Raw genomic sequence first — 20,678 nt, forward strand, 5'->3', positions numbered from 1 at the left:
AAGATGGACTTCTTGGAGGTCAAATAATCTAACTTACACCTAAGCGAGAATCCCCTCTATCCAGCCAGTGGTCACACAGCCACTGCTTAAAGACTCAACCGTATTATGCTGGTGAATGTTTAACAACCAGCCTTCCTGAAAAAAAAATAATAATGTATTCAGAGCACACTTTTAAGTTTAATCTGCCTCATTAACATTTTCTCAGTGACATTTGTAAATCTAAACAATTAAGAAGACAGTAAATGAAACCTTGATTTGTAGCATTTGCCAATTTTTGAGGTATAAAATGCTTGTAACTGAAAATTGAACAATTGGTTTAGAGAGCCAGTTCAAAAGGATTGCAGCATACCATTCCTCCACTCCCACCTTATATCATCTTTGAAGAAATATTGCATCTATTTCTTCATGCAAGTCCCCAAGGAAAGCATAGAGCCAAGCACAGGTGCCTGCAGTCTTCTACCTGAGACTTTCCTCTTAGCGACAGCAAATCCTTAGTGACTACTTTTTGTTTCTTACCATTGAACCAATTTCGAATTCTCTTAACTACAATGACCTAAGCCATATCTTTTCATTTTGTCCCCCCGAATAGTATGAAGGAGAGGCTATCAAATATTCTTCTAAAATCTAGGTAAACTGTATCCACAGGATTCCCTTGATAGAACTTATATTTCCCAATGAGTATTGCTCTTCAAAGTACTTTTACTGGGAAACTAAATTTATTCCAACAATGGTTGTTTGTAAGTCTTCTTTAAGAATTGCCTTCAGAGTTAGTTTATGAGCCCCACTGGGAAACTACTTTCATTACTTTATTGTCACATCTTGTTTACTAAAGGAAACCAGGACTGTTTTGTCCAAATCTGTGAACTGAAGTACAAGCCTGGCATCAGGAAATTTTGTGAATTGGGCCAAATTTTTCTTTGATCGTCTCAGGATTCTCCTTCTGGTCCCTCTCTCAGTTTTTCTATCTCTTCCTTTCCAAATGTCCAGTGTCTCCATGATGCCCTATTTGATTGACCATTTTACACTATAATATTAGTGCCTCCTAGGTTCCCTTACTCAAGAGTGAAATGCTTAAGTCAGAAGAAGAATACATTAATGCTGGAATTAGTTTTTTAAATTTAGGTGTCAGCAGTAGGACAGTGGCAGGGAATATGTTTGATGGGAACCTTCCCTTCACTTCACTAACTCTCAGGAAATATTCTATATCCCATAACTATTACACATTCCTTAATCACAGATTCCATCCTCCCCACCCCAGCCAGATTGTATAAAATAATTTCATTAGAAAATATCACCTTTTGATGCTAAAAATTTACTGTATAAGCATTGAAAAAAGAAGGTTTTGTAGTCAGTAGGAGATACAGTGAGTACCAACCCTGATTTTTAAATGCAATGCCCAGAAGAAATCTTTGAAATTTTATAAACAGATGGATTCTTTTTGCTTGATTCACTAATGTTTTACAATTAACTAATTAACAGGTTTATTGCCAAAATTAACAATAAAAAGTGTTCAGGAGCTTCGACCAAAGCAGTCTTTTGCAATTACATAGATACCAAAACAACTTCATGATAGTTTGAGGCTAAACACTGCTCAAATCAGAATTTCACCTGCTGTTTCCAAATAAAAGTTGACAAATAGGAAAATGAATCCTGCAGATTCCCACACTCTTTTCATATAAGAGAGTCTCTACCTTAATTAATATTAATTACAGGTAACTTACACTAAAGTTTGAAAGCCTAAATGTCCCCAAATTACTTTCCAGTGAGCCAAATTGTTCAGCAAACTGAATATTAGAGGGGTATCTGGAGCCATGTTTAGATAGGGTCCATCTGCTCTCTTCCAGCAAGAAGAACCTGAAATATCTCATTTAGTCTTTTCCCTTTACCTTCTGAACATAGATCCCAAAATAAGAAAACCAGCTCATTTCTCTTGTACTATAAGGTTTACAAAATGCTTTATAGACAACTATCCTAGGAGGTGGATAGTAGAAGTAGTATTATTCCCATTTTGCAAATAAGGAAGTAGATACAGTGAGGTTAAGTATCTCTCCCAAGGTTATGCTGCTAGAAAACTTTGAAGCCAGGATCCTAAAACAGGTCTTCAGAATCCAAAACTAATGATCTTCATTCTATACTATGTAGTTCTAGTCAGATCTTTCCACCTTCCTTCCCCACCCTGCTATGCTTATTCTCAAGTTTATGGTTTTGTACACCTTCTGTTTGATCCTACCCATCTTTAATGACCTCATTTAGACATATACAACCTCCATGAAGTCTTACTGAAAAAAACTGTTCTTATCATCCCTATTTTTTCTCTGAATTATGGTAGTCTGTACCATACAAACCAACATTCACTTATACATTATCTTTTATTGTGCTCATTATTTCTTTTTCACATTTAATTTTTATTTTTTGTCAATTACATGCAAAAATACTTTTTAACAATCATTTAAAAAATTTAGTTTCAAATTCTTTTCCTTGATCCCTTCCATCACACTTCCTTGAGAAGCCAAGCAATTTGATATAGACTATGTATGTGCAGTCATGCAAAACATTTCTATATTAACCATGTTGAAAAAGAACATGCAGGCCAAAAAAAGGATCAGAATAATGAAGGAAGAAAAAAATATGCTTAAATCTGTATTAAGACCATATCAGTTCTTTATCCTGGAAGAGGATAATGTTTTTCCTCATAAGTCCTTCTGAACTGTCTGGGATCATTGTATTGCTAAGAATAGCTAAGTCATTCATATTTGATTATCATACAATATTGCATTTATTGTGTACACTAGTCTCTGAGTTTTGCTCATTTCAGTTTGCATCAGTTCATATAAGTCTTCTCAGGTTTTTCTAAAAGCATACTGCTTATCATTTCTTATAGCACAATAGTATTCCATTACAATCATATACTACAACTTGTTCAACCATTCCCCAATTGATGGGTATCCCCTCAATTTCCAATTCTTCACTACCATAAAAAACAAAATGCTCTAAATATTTCCGTACATATGAGTTCTGTTCCTTTTTAAAATTTCTTTGAGGCACATACCTAGTAGTAGTATTGGTGGGTAAAAGATAATGCGCAGTTTTATAGCCCTTTGAGCATAGTTCCAATCAGTTCATGACTTTACCAATAGTTCATTAGTGTCCCAGTTTTTCCATATTCCCCTTAACAGTTGTCATTTTTGCTTTCTGTCATGTTAGCCAATCTGATAGGTATGAATGAGGTGGTACCTTGGAGTTGTTTGAATTATAATTTCTCTAGTCAATAGTTAATTAGAGCATTGTTCATATGACTATAGATTACTTTGATTTCTTTGTTTGAAAACTGTCTTTTCCTATCCTTTAACCATCTAAGAATCAAAGAATAACTCACATTTTTATAAACTTGACTCTGTACTATACATATTTGAGAAATGTATTCTTTTTTTTTATCAAAACAGAAACATTTTTTATCAGAGAAACTTGCTGTGAAATCCTCTCCCCCAATTTCATGCTTTCTTTCTAATCTTGACTGCATTGATTTTGTTTATGCAAAAACCTTAATTTAATGAAATCAAAATCATCAATTTTTCATCCTGTAATACTCTTTATCTCTTATTTGGTCACAAATTCTTCTCTTTTCCATAAATCTGACAAGTGAATTAGTTTATGATCCCCAAATTTGTTTTTTGATATCACCTATTATGTTAAAATCTTGTATCCCTTTTGACTTTATGATGTTGGTCTATCCCTAGTTTCTGCCAAACTATTCTGCAGTTTTTCCAGCAATTTTTGTCAAACAGCAATTTCTTTTTTCAAAATCTTTTGGTTTGTCAAACACTAGGTTACTATGGTCATTTGCTACTGTGTATTCCATTGATCCTCTGCTCTATTTTTTAGCCAGTTCCAGATTGTTTTGCTGATCATCACTTTGTAATATATTTTGAGCTGATACAGGTAAGCTACTTTCATTTATTCACTTTTTTTTATTGATTCCCTTGATATGTTTGGCATTTTGCTTTTACATATCAATTTTGCTGTTATTTTTTCTAACTTTATAAATCAACTTCTTGGTAATTTGATTGGTATGGCACTGAAAAAAGTAGAAAAAAGGTAGAATTGTTATTTTAATTATTTTGGCTCAGTATGTCTCCTATTGTTTAGATCTAACTTTAAGTGAAAAGTATTTTGTAGTTGTATCATATAGTTCCTGTGTTTGACTTAGTAGGTAGACTACAACTATTTTATATTGTCTACAGTTATTCAATGAAATTTCTCTTTCTATCTCTTTATGCTGGATTTTTTTTTGAGTAATATATAGAAATATTAATAATTTATGTGGGTTTTTATATCCTGTAATTTTGTTGAAATTGTTAATTATTAGAACTAGTTTTTAGTTGATCCTCTAAAATTCTTTAAATATACTATCATATCATCTGCAAAGAGTGATTGTTTTGTTCCCTCATTGCTTATTCTTGTTCCTTCAATTTCTTTTTTTCATCTTATTGCTATAGTTAAACATTTCTAGAAAAATTATAAGAGTGGTGGTAATGGCATTCTTGCTTTACCTTATTCTTATTGGATAGACTTGTAGCTTATCTGCTTGCTCTTGGTTTTAGATAGATACTACTTACCATTTTAAGAAAAGCTCCATTTATTTTTATGCTTTCTTTGTAGTTTTAGTAGGAATGTGTTGTGTTTTGTTAGGAAGCTTTTTCTGCATCTCTTTTGAAAGTTATATGATTTCTGTTGATTTTGTTATTGATATGGTCAATTGTGCTAATAGTTTTCCCGATATTGAACCAATGCTGCATCCCTAGCATAAATCCCATCTGGTCATAGTATATTAACCTGGTGATAAATTGGTATAATCTCTTTGCTAAATTTTTGCATCAATATTCACTAGAAAAATTGGTCTAGAATTTTCTTTTTCTGTTTTGGCTCTTCCTGGTTTAGACATCAGCATCACATTTTTGTCACAAAAGGAATTTGGTCAGACTCCTTATTCAAAGAAGTCCAAATAGTTTTTTTCAAACTATTTTTCCAAATAGTTTATATAGAATATAAAAATGAGGTTATTTACTTTATTTCCTCTTCTGTGAATCTGGACAAGGTATATTTTTGTAAATATTCATCCTTTTCACATAGATCATCAGATTGGTTGGCATATAGTTGGAAAAAATCGCTTCTAATTATTGCTTTAATTTCCTCTTCCTTGGTGGTGAATTCATCCTGTTCATTTTTGATACTGACAATTTGGTTTTCTTCTTTCTTTTTTTAAATCTAATTAGTCAAATGTTTATCTATTTTATTGCTTTTTCATAAAACCAGCTCTTGATTTTATTTATTAGTTAAATATTTTTCTTACTCTCAATTTTTATTAATTTCTCCTTTGATTTTCAGAATTTCTAATTTGTTTCAGTCATACCTGATTCTTCTTGACCCCATTTGACATTTTCTTGACAGAGATACTGGAATGGTTTGCCATTTCCTTCTCTAGCTCATTTCACAGATGAAGAAACATAACATTTGTGTGCAATATCATCAATGTATCAGTTTCTCCATCAATGAACAAAGGGTGAACGATGCAGTAAGACCAAAATATAATGGCAAATAAAGTTAAAGTCTGAAAAACTTTCTGCAGTCTGTTTGTAACACTAGAGGATACATTCTCCCTTTCTCTTGAGAGTTTCTTGATGCCTTTTGTTTTTACATCACCATTGTTTCCCCTGACTCCTACTCTGATCTCCACTGAATCTTTCCTTGTGTCAAAGAAAAAACATTTAATCATAATCTAGTGACAGAGCCACAAGTCTGACAGCAATATATCACATTCCATGTGTATTATATGTATACATAATGCAGTATATGTCCGTATGTATATATACAATTCCACACCCTAAATCTATCACTTTTCTGTAAGGGATAGGATGTTTCTTCTTCAGTCCTCTGGAATTATGAATGATCATTGTATTGATCATAGATCTTTCAAAATTGCTTTTTTACAGCATTATTATTATTGTGTAAATTCTTCTGGTTCTGCTCATTTTGTTTTGCATCAGTTCATATGTCTTCCAGTGCCATTCTGGAATCATATATTTCCTCATTCCCTACAGAACAATTAGTGCTTCTTTGTATTCATATATCACAGCCTATTCAGCCATTTCTCAAGTGATGGACACCCTTGTAGTATCTATTTTTTTGTCTGTCCTCCCCTCTGAGAAGACTGCTACAAATATTTTTGTTCATAAAAGATCTTTTTTCTCTCCATGTGGTCTTTTTTGTGCATAGGCCTGGCAGTGGTAGAGTTGGTTACCTTCTGTAATGATCAAATGGCTGCTTGCCCACAGGCATCTTTCCTGATACTTGTCCATATCCTCTCATAAGTTCACCTCAGTCTGATTCAGGTGTTATGGTACAATGAAGCCTGGAAGTTGTTCATTGGTTTTCATTTGCTCATTTCTTGACATACATTTCTCTGATAGCATATTTACTTCTCTTTTACAAACCTCTTATTTGTAGAGTGAAGTAGCCTGCTTATACTCTCTTATGGCTCACTGTATAGTAAAGTGGGAAGATCATTGGAGTCAGAGGACCTGGGTTAAAAACTCCCCTTTGATGCTTATTTTGAGTGTGCATGTGCATGCGTGTGTGTGTGCATGCATGCATGTGTGTGTGTGTGTGTGTGTCTGAGAGAGAGAGAGAGAGAGAGAGAGAGAGAGAGAGAGAGAGAGAGAGAGAGAGAGAGAGAGAGCTTGGATAAGTCTCTTAACATCTCTGGACTTCAGTTTACTCATCTGTAAAATGAAGGGACTCTTGAAGTTCCTTCAGCACTGACTCTGTGATCTTGGGAACCAATGATCTATTATACTACGTGCATTATTCAACTTCACTCTTTAAAAAAAATATTCCGTGACTTATCGTCACAATATCACTGGATATCAACAACATTACTGGTGTGTGTTTTAAGATGATTTTTGATTCATGGAATAGCTTAGGGAGAGGCAATCCAGTCTATCCTCCTCATCCAGTTCAACTCAGGGCCCACCCCATTGTCCAGTTTATTTACAGCAACAGAACTATAGATAAATTGCATTTGGAAGGGATGTAGAAGAATAAATAGAATGTGCTGGGTCAATTTTCTTTCAGTCTTTTGAATAAACCTAGATTTGGAGATCCCCAACATTTACTCTAAAAGCAGTAGTCTTCTGCCATCATTCTGACTTGTCCTTTTGTAATTCCTTTCTTTCCTTTTGTACTGTCGGATAGTTAATTTTTGCATTAACATTGTCTGTGACATTGCATTAGACATAACGCTTTAATTTTTTAACATAATGTACAAAGAATTAGGTATACAACCCCTGCACTGCTAATGGTGCTACAGATAATGGGAGGTTTAATGCTCAAATTCCTTGCATATTTTATTAAAATTTACACCATTATTTCATCTGAGTTTCTTCTGGGAGCTGAATATAGACTGCTTAAGCAACTATCAAGAAGGACAAGCTTTATAAATTATCAAAATTTTCTTCCATTAAGCTGTTTCTTTGCTTTATATGTCAAGCAATGAGTTCAGAGAACAAGCTCTGGCCCATGTAGACAATGCAACTGCGCATATACATATATATATATATATATATATATATATATATATATATATACATATATATGTGTACCCCTGAGGCAGGGAGAGGCATAGTTGGCACGCCACATTGCTCTAAAGTTATGGTTCTCATTTGGAGAATTTTATATTCATAATCTTACAGTAGCAAAGAGCAGACCCAATGACCCTGAAGGTCATTTCCATTTATAAATTATTATAGCTTGGTGTATTAAGACTTTCTTTGTATTCTTGACTGTGTACTAAGGAGAAGTGTAATGAGGCAAGAATACATGTAGCTAGTGGGAATCTGCTACAGAATGAAAGGAAAAGTTTAGCAATATAAACGTGAAAAATTACACAACTTGCATTAGAGCACATATTTGATATGATGGTACAGTGCAGGAGAAGGAATGCTGGAGGTAGAGTTATAGGTCTTGGGTTCCAATCTCACATCTGATGGGACTTGTGTGACATTGGGCTGCCCTCATGGAGTCTAAGTCACCAGGACTGGATGAACTACATCTTAGGATATGGAAACAATCTGTATTGCTGAGCTAGTCAGAGATTTAAATATATATATATTATTGAAGTGAAAAGGTCCCAAAGTCCTGGAGACAGAAAATTATGTCCAGATTTAAAAAAAGAATGAAGGCTAATTCTTCAACTCACCAATCAGCTTAACTTTGATTTTCTGGAAAACATACAGAAAGTATTGTTAAAGATATGATCTGTAAGGAAGAAGTGATTACCAAGAGCCAACACAGGTTCATGAAGAAAAGATCTCACTAAATTAGTTGTATTTCTTTTCCCATTGAAATCAAAGCCTTTAAAATATTCATCATGCAGTCATCATGGTCTTCCTAACTTTTCTTCACAAAAGACCATCTCAAACTCCATCTCTGTCATAAAGTCTTCTAGTGATGTAGTGGTTTAAATGCTGGACTTAGTGTCAGAAAAACCTGTGTTCAAATCAGACTATAGCTGGGTACATTACTGAACCTTTCTCATCTTCAGTTTCCTCATTTGTGAAGTAGATTATAAACCTGTTATAATTATTCCATCCACCACATGTTACAGTCCTATGTATTCTTTGCCCTCTCTCCCCAAATATGACTGTAACCTGCTGTCCCAAATCCTCAAACCAGTCTCTTTTTGTCACATTTATCAAGTTTTTGTTCCTTCTGAGATTGTTGTAGCATTTCCAACATTATTCTTTGAAAACTGCACCACTCTTTATTTATGATAATGATATTTATTTATGGTCATGAGATCATAGATATAAAGTTAGAAAAGAACCTAGAATCCAATTCCCTTGATTTACTAGAGGAGTGAATTTTCTTCCTTTTTTTTTTTTTTTACTACTACCTTTTTGAAAAAATTCAATTTTATCTTCAGTTCTGAATTTTCTGCCTCTCTCACTTCTCCCCATTGAGAAAGCAAGAAAAACAAAACCCATTACAAATATGTATAGTCAAGAAAAGCAAATCCTTACATTGGCTGTGTCCAAAAAAATATGCTTCAATCTATATTCTACCCCCTCTCTCTCTCTGAAAGTGGATACTCTCATCATGAATCCTCTGGAACTGCAGCTATTTTCATCTTATTGATCAGAGTTCCTAAGTCTTTCAAAGTCATTAACCCTTGTTATTGTATAAATTGTTCTCCTAGTTTTGCTAAATTTATGTTACATCAGTTGAAGCAAGTCTTCCCAAGTTTTTCTAAAACCACCAGCTTCATTAACACATATGGGACACTGAAAAAGTCACTTAATTCCCAAAGGCAATCCATCCCACTCCCTTCATCCACTTTAGCATGGGCCCAACCTCCATTTACTATGTACATATACCATAACTTGTCCAACTCTGTCCCAATAGATGGGTACCTTCATAGGTTCCATGAATTTTCTTCTTGAGAGTATACCATCCCTTCTGAGATGATGTTTAATACGCAATTTTAGTTCATATATACTACCACTCAACTTTTTGAAAGCTAAGGTTTTTTAGGTAATGATGGTACATACTTTATAATCTGTATTACTGGAGAGGCTGATACTGGTGGATTTCGAACTTGGGAGTTCTGATTTGCAGTAGGGCTAAAGCTGCTCAGGTGTTTGTAAAAAGTCCAGGCCTCATATAGTAAGCCCCTAAAAGTGATGAGTCACACAACTGCCTAAAAAGGACATCCTCTAGCACAGGTCTGAAATGAAACAGGTCAAAGCTCCCGTGCCAATCTCAGCAGTAAGACTGAGAAGTGAGTGTTTACTGTGCTAATAATCTGGATGAGACAGAGAGATTCATGCTTAAAATAAAAGCTAAAGTAGATGTCAGAAGAGGCCCAGCTTTTGCCTCTTTATCTATCATGAACTCCAAGATGGCTTGAATACTCTCCTCAGATGTCCATTGTTTCTCCTGTAGCATAGTGAGATAGGGTGTTAGATTTAGAGCCAGGGAGAATTTGGGTTCAAAGTCTACCTCAAATATTAAACTGAGTGACCCTGGGTAAGTTACTTTCTAGGCCTCAATTCCTCATCTCTGAAATGAGGAGGTTGGGCTACTTGCTCTCTGTAGTTCATTCCGCTTCTTTGACTGTGATCCTACAATCCTACTCGAGCAACCACTTATTGCTTATTGATAACCATCATGTTCACAATAGTAATTTTCATGTTGCTTCCTAATGAAATTAACAGAAGTAAAATATGTACCGACCATTCTGCTGTCTGCTGAAAAGGAACTCTTCAGATAACCACAATATGGCATCATGCTAGGAAAGAGCTTGGCAAAGTTTGAACTTTTAACTTAGAAATAAAGGAAAGTTTCTTGAAGAAAGTAGTTTTAGAACTCTGCTTTCAGTTTAGGATTAGGGTTCTAGATTTGGGAATGGCCCACAATTGGATGATAGTTGAAACCGTGAGAGTAGATGAAATCACTAAGGGAGAGTTGGTAGGGAGAAGAGAAAAAGGGATAAAATCAGACTCCTGTCTTAGGTTAGAGGTATCAAAATGTTGCAACACTTCCAAATGGAATAGAACCAGATTAAGTGGTAATTGGGAAAATGGGTAATAGTATGTAATTTTCTAAGGCAATATATAGCCGTCTGGGATTTTTATGCCCTTTTCAGTGGCCCCCATTTCTATTTGTTCAACAGCACCGCTTTAGAGGACAGGATGATGAAGCAAAGACAGTGGAGGAAAGAATAGGCGCAATCTAAGCTATAAGAAGATAACTGAGAGAGTGAAACATGATACATGCCAAAGAAAGAGAGACTTTCAAGAAGAATGGGTGGCCAATAGTGCCTACTGGCTCAGAAAAGTCTAGCAGGATGAGGATTTTAAAAAAGGGTTATTAGAACTGGAATTAGGAAGTCATGGTAAGTCTGCAGTGAGCTTTGGTAATTTCAGCGCTATGAGGGAGAGAATCCAGATTGCAAGGGTTTTTAAGACAGTGGCTACACTCTATTTTTTCTAGAAATTTGACAATGAAAGGGATAAGGAAGATGAGAGAGGAACTTGAGAGAATATTGGTATTGGGAGGGTTATTTTTAGTATGGTAATGATCTAACCATGTTTTCAGGCAATAGGATCAGAAGAAAAGAAAGATTTAATATGCAGGAGAGAAAAGAGATGACTGATAGAGAAAATCTGAAGCAAGAAATATCTTGGGAAGGAGAATACAAACACTGATTAAGCACCTACTATGTGGTGGGAGCAGCTTGGTGATGCAGTGGATAGAGCACCAGTGCAGGAGTCAGGAGGACCTGAGTTCAAATCTCAACTCAGACACTTGACACTCACTAGCTGTGAAACCTTGGGCAAGTCACTTAACCCCAATTGCCTCATCTTGGGTCATCTCCAGTCATCCTGAGGAATATCTGGTCACTGGATTCAGATGGCTTTGGAGGAGAAGTGAGACTGGTGACCTGCAGAGCCCTCTCTCACTCAAAACAAAGTCAAGGGCAAGTCATGTCATTATTTCTCTGATGGCATGGTCTTGCTTGGCAATGAAGGATGAACACATACATGCACTAAGCCTTTTACAAATATTATTGCATTTGATCCTCATAACAATTCTGAGATATAGGTGCTATTAATACTCCCACTTTACAGTTGATGAAATTGATGCAGATAGATGTTAAGTAACTTGTCCTAGGTAACACACATAGTAAATTTCTGAGGCCAGGTTTGACTCCATGTCTAACACTCTATCCATTGTGCCATCTAGCTGCCTTGGGATCTTGGGATCATAGATTCAAGGATGAAGTGATTAGCCTTAGCAAGAACAAGGGTTGCTTAATTTTCTGAAGGAGAAGACAAGGAGAAAAGGTTGGGAGCAAAGGATTTCAAGTGTGCAGGATGGGAGTTGAAGAAACTGTTTTTGGAAGGTGTCCATCTCAGTTAAGCAATTGCGATCATCTACTGAAAAAAAAGGAGTAGGACTGGAGTTTGGTACTTCAGAGTAATTTATAGTAGTTGGCACAGCTTCTGTAAGGAATGTGATGAGGATTCAATTAGATACAAATAATAGGTTTATGGTCCATACAGGAAGTGCCAACTGAAGTTAGACAGCATGTTAGCTTCTTAAGAGCAGTATGCAATATCTAATAGTGTTTTGTACCTAGTGGATGTTCAATGAATATTTTGTTGATCTGGTTTATTGAGAATCATCTTGGCATATATATTTTGGTAGATACTACAAATCTGGAAAGACTTCTAATGAACTTGGCAATGTCTATCTTCTGAGCACCAACCCAGTCAAATTTGGAGAGGCTCATCACCAAGTTGGCCATAGGGTAATACAATTTTAGCCACAGCAATTTTTGAAAACCATCTGCCAAATGGGGTTGAAATCAATATTAATGGAAGGAGAACCAATACCAGTGAAACCACACATTCCTGAAGTATTGACTTAATAACATAGAGGGACTTAGTTTCCTAGAGCTAAAAAGAAACTTAAAACTAATCTAATCAAGTGCCCTTATTTTTTACAGGTGAAAAATTAAAATTAAAATGTTAAGTGACAATGCTTATGGTCATTCATCTACTTAGTGGCAAATATCTGAACTCAAATTTCATGAGTTGGAGCCCAGGGATCTTTGAGATTTCTAATATATTCCATAGTATAGGATTATAAAGGAAATCAACTATGTCAAAACAGTAATCCAAAATAATTCTTTGAAAAGGTTAAAAGATCTTACGTTAAGAATATTTATATATAGTGGGTCATACTTCAAGTATAGGTTGGACTAAGTGATCTGTGAGTTCCTTTTTAATCCTAAAATTCTCAGATCCCATGACCAACATAAATGAGACATCCTTGTTCTTTTGGGCAATAGGGATCTTTCAGGGCCACAGTGTTCACCTACCATGTGTCTGTCAGAAATGACACTCAAAAACAACACTGCAAATGGCATGCCACTTGTCTTGACAGTAGGACTAGTTCCACAAGTCACAGGATTATCAGCTGAAGAGTTGCCTTCTTTTGCCAACATTTGTATTCTGCCAAGTGACTTGGCATCTAAAGGGAAACAATGAGTCAAAATGACAGACACTTTTTCGCTGTTGACAACCACTACATATTGATATTCTATTTTCCTTCCTAGTCTTCATCCTGGTTGAATTCCCATAGTTACTATTGTTTTATGCAAATTTGTGGCATTTCCACTCCCTCCCTGGGCTGCCACATGAAAGTACCATGTGAGACACTGAATTCCACACATCTGATGCAAAACAATGAAAGGAAAAAGAAGCATCACTTACTCAACTTTGGAAGATAGTGGATTTGAAAAAGCACTAGATGTACTGCGTATGGATGATGTTCCATGGGCTTTGAGAGGAGTGTCCCAAGATGTTCAACTCTATGTAGGAATCTTGGACCTAATGAAACAAAATGAATATATTTTTAAAATTTACTTCTAGTTGTGATTTGGACATATACAACTGCCATTCAAATATTGGAGTCAATGGAAACACGACATCCAACATGCAGAATTATTCTTTATGTTAACTTGGCCAGAAGATATCCATTATGTATATTAAAGGACATCTGTATAGCTAATGCTCATATCAAAAGATCCCAATGCATCTATGCCATTTATACCTCGCATACAAGTTCACAGGCCAAATAGGCATTGTTTACACAAAACTTATTACTATGTTAAAAAGATGGTGTTGGAAATTGGAATTTCTAGATCAGGGTTTTAAGATGCAGAAATGAATCCTTGGGCAGGGATGGAATAGCATGGATTAATGGACTGAGAAGACCTGTATTCAAATATCAGAATTCACACTGTCATTTCAGTTCTCTGAGTCTGTTTCTCATGTACAAAAAAATGAAGTTAGGCTAAATGACCTCTAAGGTAGCTTCCAACTCTAATGATCTTTGGTTGTTCAGTTATTCTGACTTTTTTTGAATCCATTTGGGCTTTTGTTGGCAAAGATATTGGAGTGATTTGCCAATTCCTTCTCCAGCTCATTTTACACATGAAGAAACTGAGACAAACAGGGTTAAGTGACTTGGCCAAAGTCACACAGCTAGTAATGAGTCATGACTCTACATCTAATAAAAACCATTCAAATCTATATTAGCCTGGAGACTTCTAGATGTGATCAAGAGGTTTTCCATCTGGAAATGGATAATACTGCACACTTTCATATCCCAAACCAGATATTACATAGATAATCACATATGACATATGAAGAATTTCAGTGGAAAGGTACAACAGTTAACAGTAGTTGATGTCCAAGAAGAGGGGCAGTAATAATTCTCACAATCTTAAATGTTTATGAACCAATGCCCAAAATATGAGTAATAAAAAAATTGAATTAATTCATTCAATAAGTAATCATTAGGGACCTGTAATACGTCAGGTACTTTTCCAGGTAGACAAAAAAAATGATACAATCCCTATCATAACTGACATTATATCAAGAGGCAATAACTCATGCATCAGAAAAAGCAAATAAGAAGTACACATAATGAATACAAGTTATTTCTTGGGCAGGAGGCACCAGCAACTAGGGAAATGAGAATTCCTGTAAGAGATAATACTTGAACAATCTCAAAAGGAATCTAGGGATTTTATGAATTGGAATTATGGAGGAAGTGCTTTAAGTGCTTGAGGGGCAGCTTATTCAAAGATATGGAGATGGGAACGTGGATAGAGTATACAGTAGTAAATAGGCCAGGTAGGCTAGAATGTAGAATATATGGGGAAGGATCATGTGCAATAATCCTGGGAAGGTATGCTGGAGCTCAATTGTAAAAGGGTTTAAATTCTAAGCAGAGGATAATGATAATTGTCCTACTGCCTGGAAAAGCTCTTTTTTCTTCATCTACTATACCAGTTTAGCTTGGCTTTTAATGCATTCTGGAATTGGGAGAAGAATCTGAAAACCGGTACATCCAGACAAGACACTCATATGATCAAAAGCTGTTTTTTAGGGTTTTTGATTTCAGAATCATATAAACCCATAATATCCACCATCATCTTCTAATGAATTCATTTTTTTTCCTCATGAAAGGTAAGTTTTAAGACAAGTCTATTAAGGAAACTCAGGGATCCAAATGGTCTCTTTGGCAAGCACTTCCTTCTAGTAACAGTCAGCACCCTGAGTTACTGCAAAGGATAGATGCGTTGTATGTAGAATATGCATTTCAATAAGGAAGACAACTATATCATTCTAGGTGTACAACCAATTGGCGTACCTAGCTTCATTTGGAACTTTTAAATTATGCAACATCTAATTTTCTTGCAGTTAATGTGATTCTGAACTCCACAGTCCCCAAAACCCAGGCAAATCTTATGAGATAATTATTTTCTAGCATCCTTTCTAAAAACAAAATAAATTGGTAAATTTTGATAGGTTATCTTACCCTTATTTGAAGTTCAGATATTAACTGGTTATCCTTCCTCAATGATTACTGATCATCCCATTTTTAGAGAGTATTGTCACATCTCTATCACTCCTTTTCATTTGACCAGAATGTATTAAGTAAAGAATACTCTGCAAACTATTAAGATGAGAGAGATATAAAACTGATGTGAGACAAGGTCTCTGCTCTACTAGACATTTCAGCATAGCAGATATACAGGATATATAGACGTCATCATCATTGTCATCTTTATCATCCAATATAATGAGTGCACACAAGAGGGAAAGATAAAATGATCCATGGAATCAAAGATATAAAGAGTCTATTACCAACTGAGAGACCAGACAAGGTTCTCTGAAGGAAGTAATATTTGTGCAAGAAGATAAAGTCAACTCCATAGGCATCATTGAGTCTTTTTGACATATGACTCTCAATTACTGCTTAGCAGTATATTTAAAAGAAACAGATCAGAAAAATTAGGTTAATGTAGTAGTACTGTCTAACAAGAAGATATACTCCTATTAGGAAAAACAAGAATCAGAAAGCAGGAAAATGACAGATACTATAAACTAGTCTCAATAGAGACAGAAAACAGTGATTTTGAGATGGAAATATACTAGGAACCACCAGATCAACAGGAGGAAAAGAAAATGTTCTGCAAAAATATCACAAACCTGGCTTACACACATGATAGAGTATAAATACCAAACTTCAACTAAAGGAATACTTTGCTGTTGAATAGTCAATTAAAAATAAATTACCTGATAAGTTCTTCACTGGATAAATTATTATTTTGCTTAAAATGTGAAATAAAGATAGGAACTATTTATTTAATTTTTAGAAACACACTTTTATTGAAATTTTTTTGTCTTTAAATATATATAATTCCAAATGTCCCTCCTCTTACCCCTTCCACAAAGCCATCTCTTATAGATAAGATAAAAAGAGAGGGGAAGAAACAATTCAGAAAAAACTAATCAACATATCATGAAAGTCTGACATCCTATGCAATGTTCCACACACAATGTCCTCTTGTGCAAATGAGTGAGTGATGGGTCTCTTCTCATATTTCCTTTTGGGGGCCAAACAGAAACAAAAGTAGAGAACTGAAAGCTATCTAAAAGTGTAATGCAATGAGTTCCCAGTCATTAACGGCTTCAAGCTTAAACTGGGTAATTGATCTTGAGTGATCCCAAGATCATAGATTTAGTGTTGGAAGAGACTCTAGAGATTAGAACATTGTATTATCAAAAGAGATCATATTTATTTATAAAACATTTAGTACAATGTCTGGCATATAGTAGACACTTAACAAATGCCTGTTTCTTCTCTCCTGCCCATCCCTATAAAGGAATCTTGCCCACATATAGTTTGAACTTGATGATATCTGTGCTCAATCAACAAGCCTTTATTAAACACCCATTATATGCCAGGCAAGAGTTAAGGGAAGACTGTGAGGCATGTACTGAACTCCTTGAGAAAGGATCAAAGATGGCTTGGGTCCAGTAGATAACTGCCACTAGGATTTGGTTTGGATGATAAATTTTTATAGAGGGGACCTCAAAGGATGAGGAGTTCCTAAATAATTGATGTAAAGAGAGCGAGTCTGAAAGTAAAAATTCAAGCCAGGAATATCCTGACTCATTTTCTAGGAGCAGTGTATCATGGGGTATTAGAGAAAGTATAGTCAATGCTATAAGATGACCAGGTTTCAGTGTCATTTGGACTAACCTGAACTTCTATAAGTGATATAGATTGATGCTCAAAAGGAAGAGATCTAAAATGAAGGGATGTTTGTCATTTAAGTAATGGGAATTTCAGAGGGTACAAGGAAGGAGCAGGAAAAACTAGAGTGCAACATGGGAGAGACAGGGCTAAAGTGGATGACAATGAGAGAATGAAAAATGGGAGACAGGGAGGGGGCTGCTTACTTAAAGACAGCTTGTGATTATTCCAGTGATTGAAAAGGAACTTGCTGGCCATAGAGGATAAGTCCTAGCAGAGAGTATGAAGTCCTCCTATTTGCCGATCTTGGCAGCCAATGGAAGCAGATCTGAAGATAATGGTCAGTGAACATGAGTAGTAGCAAGGCAATAAGTTAATAAGGATTTTTGTTTACTACCAGTAACCGTGCTGGAGTGCCATGGATTAAAAAGAAAAAAAAGAAAGGCCAACCAAACCACTGTTCTTGCATTCAAAGCACTTACATAAAATGAGAGAGATCTATGTCTTGGCTCAACCAAAAAGTATTTTAGGTGGCATGGGTGAGCAATCTCCTGGTCAGGGCTCCTTTCCAACATAGCATCTGCCATTAGCACAGAAAACTGGGGAATGGTGGGACAGGTAAATATTATTTAGGAAGGACTTTTCTGGATTTAACAGGCATTGCCTCCATTTATGTCTTCTTCTGGTGTCTTATCATTAGCTAGAGGTGTCCCTGGATTCTCAAAGGGAATAGTAACAGAGTACAAGCTCTGACGGGTCCTAGCAAGATGAAAGTCTTCATGTTTTGCCCTTGTTATCATCACACACTTCAAATATGAGCCTAACTAGTGTGGCTAATTAGTTCACCATCAGATTCATTCAGTCAGTAAACATTAATCAAGCACCTACTAGGTTCCAGGCACTATGCTAAGTGTTGCGTTTAAAAAAGAAAGGCAAAAGACAACCCCTTCCCTCAAGGAACTCATAATCTAGGCTTGACCCTCAGATGGTGAATCCTTTGACCTGCTTGGAGGTATGAGAGATATTGAAGAAGTGATGAATCTAAAAGGATGCATCAGATTTCCTCCCCACCCTGGAGCTGGGACTATGTCCAACAATTCCAGTGAGTTTGCATATGTTTGAACTGTGCTTACGAGTTTAAGATGCATTCATGGATAGCAACAACTACAAAAATGATAAACTTACCCTTATATAACACTTCATAGTTAGACTTCATAGGTCAGTTTCTTCCCAGCAGCTCTATGAGGCAGCTCATTCAGCTTCCTAATAGACTTGTCTTAGAACCTGCCTTTCATGAGGAAAAAAAAATCGAATGAGATTGCCCTCATTTTACAGAGGAGGAGAGTGAGGGTCAGGAATCTTAAAGGACTTACCCAATGTCAACACAGCTAGAAAGTATCATAGAATAAATTGTTAAAAGGAGGGGACACAGAGCAATTCTCTTTCACTTTCTCCAAAGGCATATGCACATGTGTGCACATAGATGGACGGATCATATATCAACTAGTTAGCTATCACATATGAATGCTTTTGCACCTTCATGAGCCCAGTCAAAAAAAAAAAAAAAAACAACAACAAAACAAACCACTGGATTGGGAATCAAAAGACCTAGAAATTCAAATCTTATCTCTTCCACTTTCCTGTTTGTTTCTGGATGCATCTGGGTGGGGCAATGGGTAGAGTGTCAGTGGATAGATCTGAGTTTAAAACTGGTCTCAGAAACGTGCCAGCTGTAGGACCTTGGCAAGTCACTTAACCTATACCTAGCTCAATGTTCTCAATTGTAAAATTGGTAGAATAATAACATCTAGTTCCCAAGACAGCTGATGACTTAATGCCTGGCCTATAGTATAGATAGATGCCGAATCCTTTCCCTTCTCCCTGGGCCAGTCACTTACTTTTTCTGAGGTTCATTTTACTCATCTGAAAATAAAGGGCTTGTCCGAGATGATCTCTAAAGACCCTTTATTTCTAAGTCCAAAATCCTATGATTGTACCTATCACCAGGTCCTCATTTACCACACTGTCCAATTTATTCCAGACTCTGAACTCATTACATGCTTTATACTCTTTCAAAATCCACACTTAACCCATACTAGATGTGTGTTGGGGGCGGGGAGCAGGCATGAAGGGATAAATTGGAAATCCCTGAAAACAGAGAAATTCCAATGTTGCTATACCCTTAACAAGAGCTCAGCTAGTGGGTGCTCCTGTAATATACAGTTTATCCCATTTGCTACTTGTTAACAAGGCCAGTGATCCATGAAGATGATTCTTTTTTTGGGTTTTGGTGTCTGCAAGTTTAAATTAATGGTTTGGGAGTAAAGTCTATTACTGTATGCAGCATAGCTAGCAATCGCTTAAATTCAACATAAACTATGTACAGTCGTGGGCTTTCAAGGTGTCTACTTAGGGCCATGATTGGCAACCAATCATTTTGTTCTTGTTTCCATTACAAGGTGTCACTAGATACAAAGACCGTATGGGGTTTTTGCTCTTTACCATCTGCTTTATATTCAAGACCCCAAATGGCCCCAAAAGATAGCGACTGTTTCAGTATTCAGAATTCAAGTTTGCTGTAAGAACCTAATGGAGTTTTTAGTTTGGTTGACCTCTAAATAGCAGCAGAGGAAACAGTCATGGACCCAGACTGCCAGTGTATAGCAGTGGAACCTTTTAGAGACAGGGGTTGCTCTCTGGGGTCTTGGTGGTTAGTTCAGCAGTGTAGTGATTCCCAAGAATAAAATAGATATTATGTCAGTGAAACTGAAATCAGAGAGTGATGATCTAAGGATCAGCAAGAAGGGAGGCTTTGACCTTGAAGAGGTTTAAGAATGCCTTACAAGTAGCTATCTGGAACATAATTAAAGGCATTTTACCATCAGAAGTCTGGAAGAATGCAAACCATCATCTGTGCACATTGACGAGTAAAAGATATTGCTTTTATAGCTGTGAGCTTATGGTCAGAAGTGATATGAAATATTAGAAATGTGACAGCTTTATAATAATTTTATTCTTGCTCATTGTAATAATTTTCATTTGCAGCTTTTTACCTCTGAGTATCTTGAATAGTATTAAGCATTGCTCACTCCATCCTTGTCCCATAATATTAGAGCCTGTGGTTTTTATCTACAGCATTAGAATAAATGCTAGATTCACAAGCAAACAGATAATGGCGTTTGTGGAGTTTGTTATTTGAAGAATTAAAAGTTCGGGATGATTTTGCCGTACGATTTGTCAAAGGGAATGTGACTCTGCAGGAAAGGCTGGCTCTGCTTTCTGCTTATACAGTCACTATCTGTTCCTGAATCCAAGGTCATGGTCCCTTATTTTCAGTTCTTTCTAGTCCTAGGGTATATACACATTCCACTAGAGAACAGAGGAATACTTGAGCCAGAAGAGACTTTAAGAGATCACTGAGTCCTAACTTTCCATTTCATGGGTGAGGAATGTGAGGGCTAGAGAGGTGGGATGGCTGGTTAGTGGCAGAGCTGGGACTA

The 20,678-nt window shown here is 36.0% G+C and overlaps 1 protein-coding gene across 1 annotated transcript in view; it reads left to right on the forward strand.

The window, feature by feature from the left end:
- Positions 1-20,678, forward strand: part of LOC140511308 (cytosolic beta-glucosidase-like) — a 408,352-nt gene that overhangs the window by 294,573 nt on the left and 93,101 nt on the right. Inside the window, exon 5 of the mRNA XM_072620371.1 lies at positions 3,883-3,939. Within this exon, the coding sequence (XP_072476472.1) occupies positions 3,883-3,905 (23 nt within the window). The 3' untranslated portion in view covers positions 3,906-3,939. The remainder of the gene's footprint in view (positions 1-3,882; positions 3,940-20,678) is intronic.

This window comes from Notamacropus eugenii, chromosome 6 (assembly GCF_028372415.1).
Source record: "Notamacropus eugenii isolate mMacEug1 chromosome 6, mMacEug1.pri_v2, whole genome shotgun sequence".
Taxonomy (NCBI): domain Eukaryota; kingdom Metazoa; phylum Chordata; class Mammalia; order Diprotodontia; family Macropodidae; genus Notamacropus; species Notamacropus eugenii.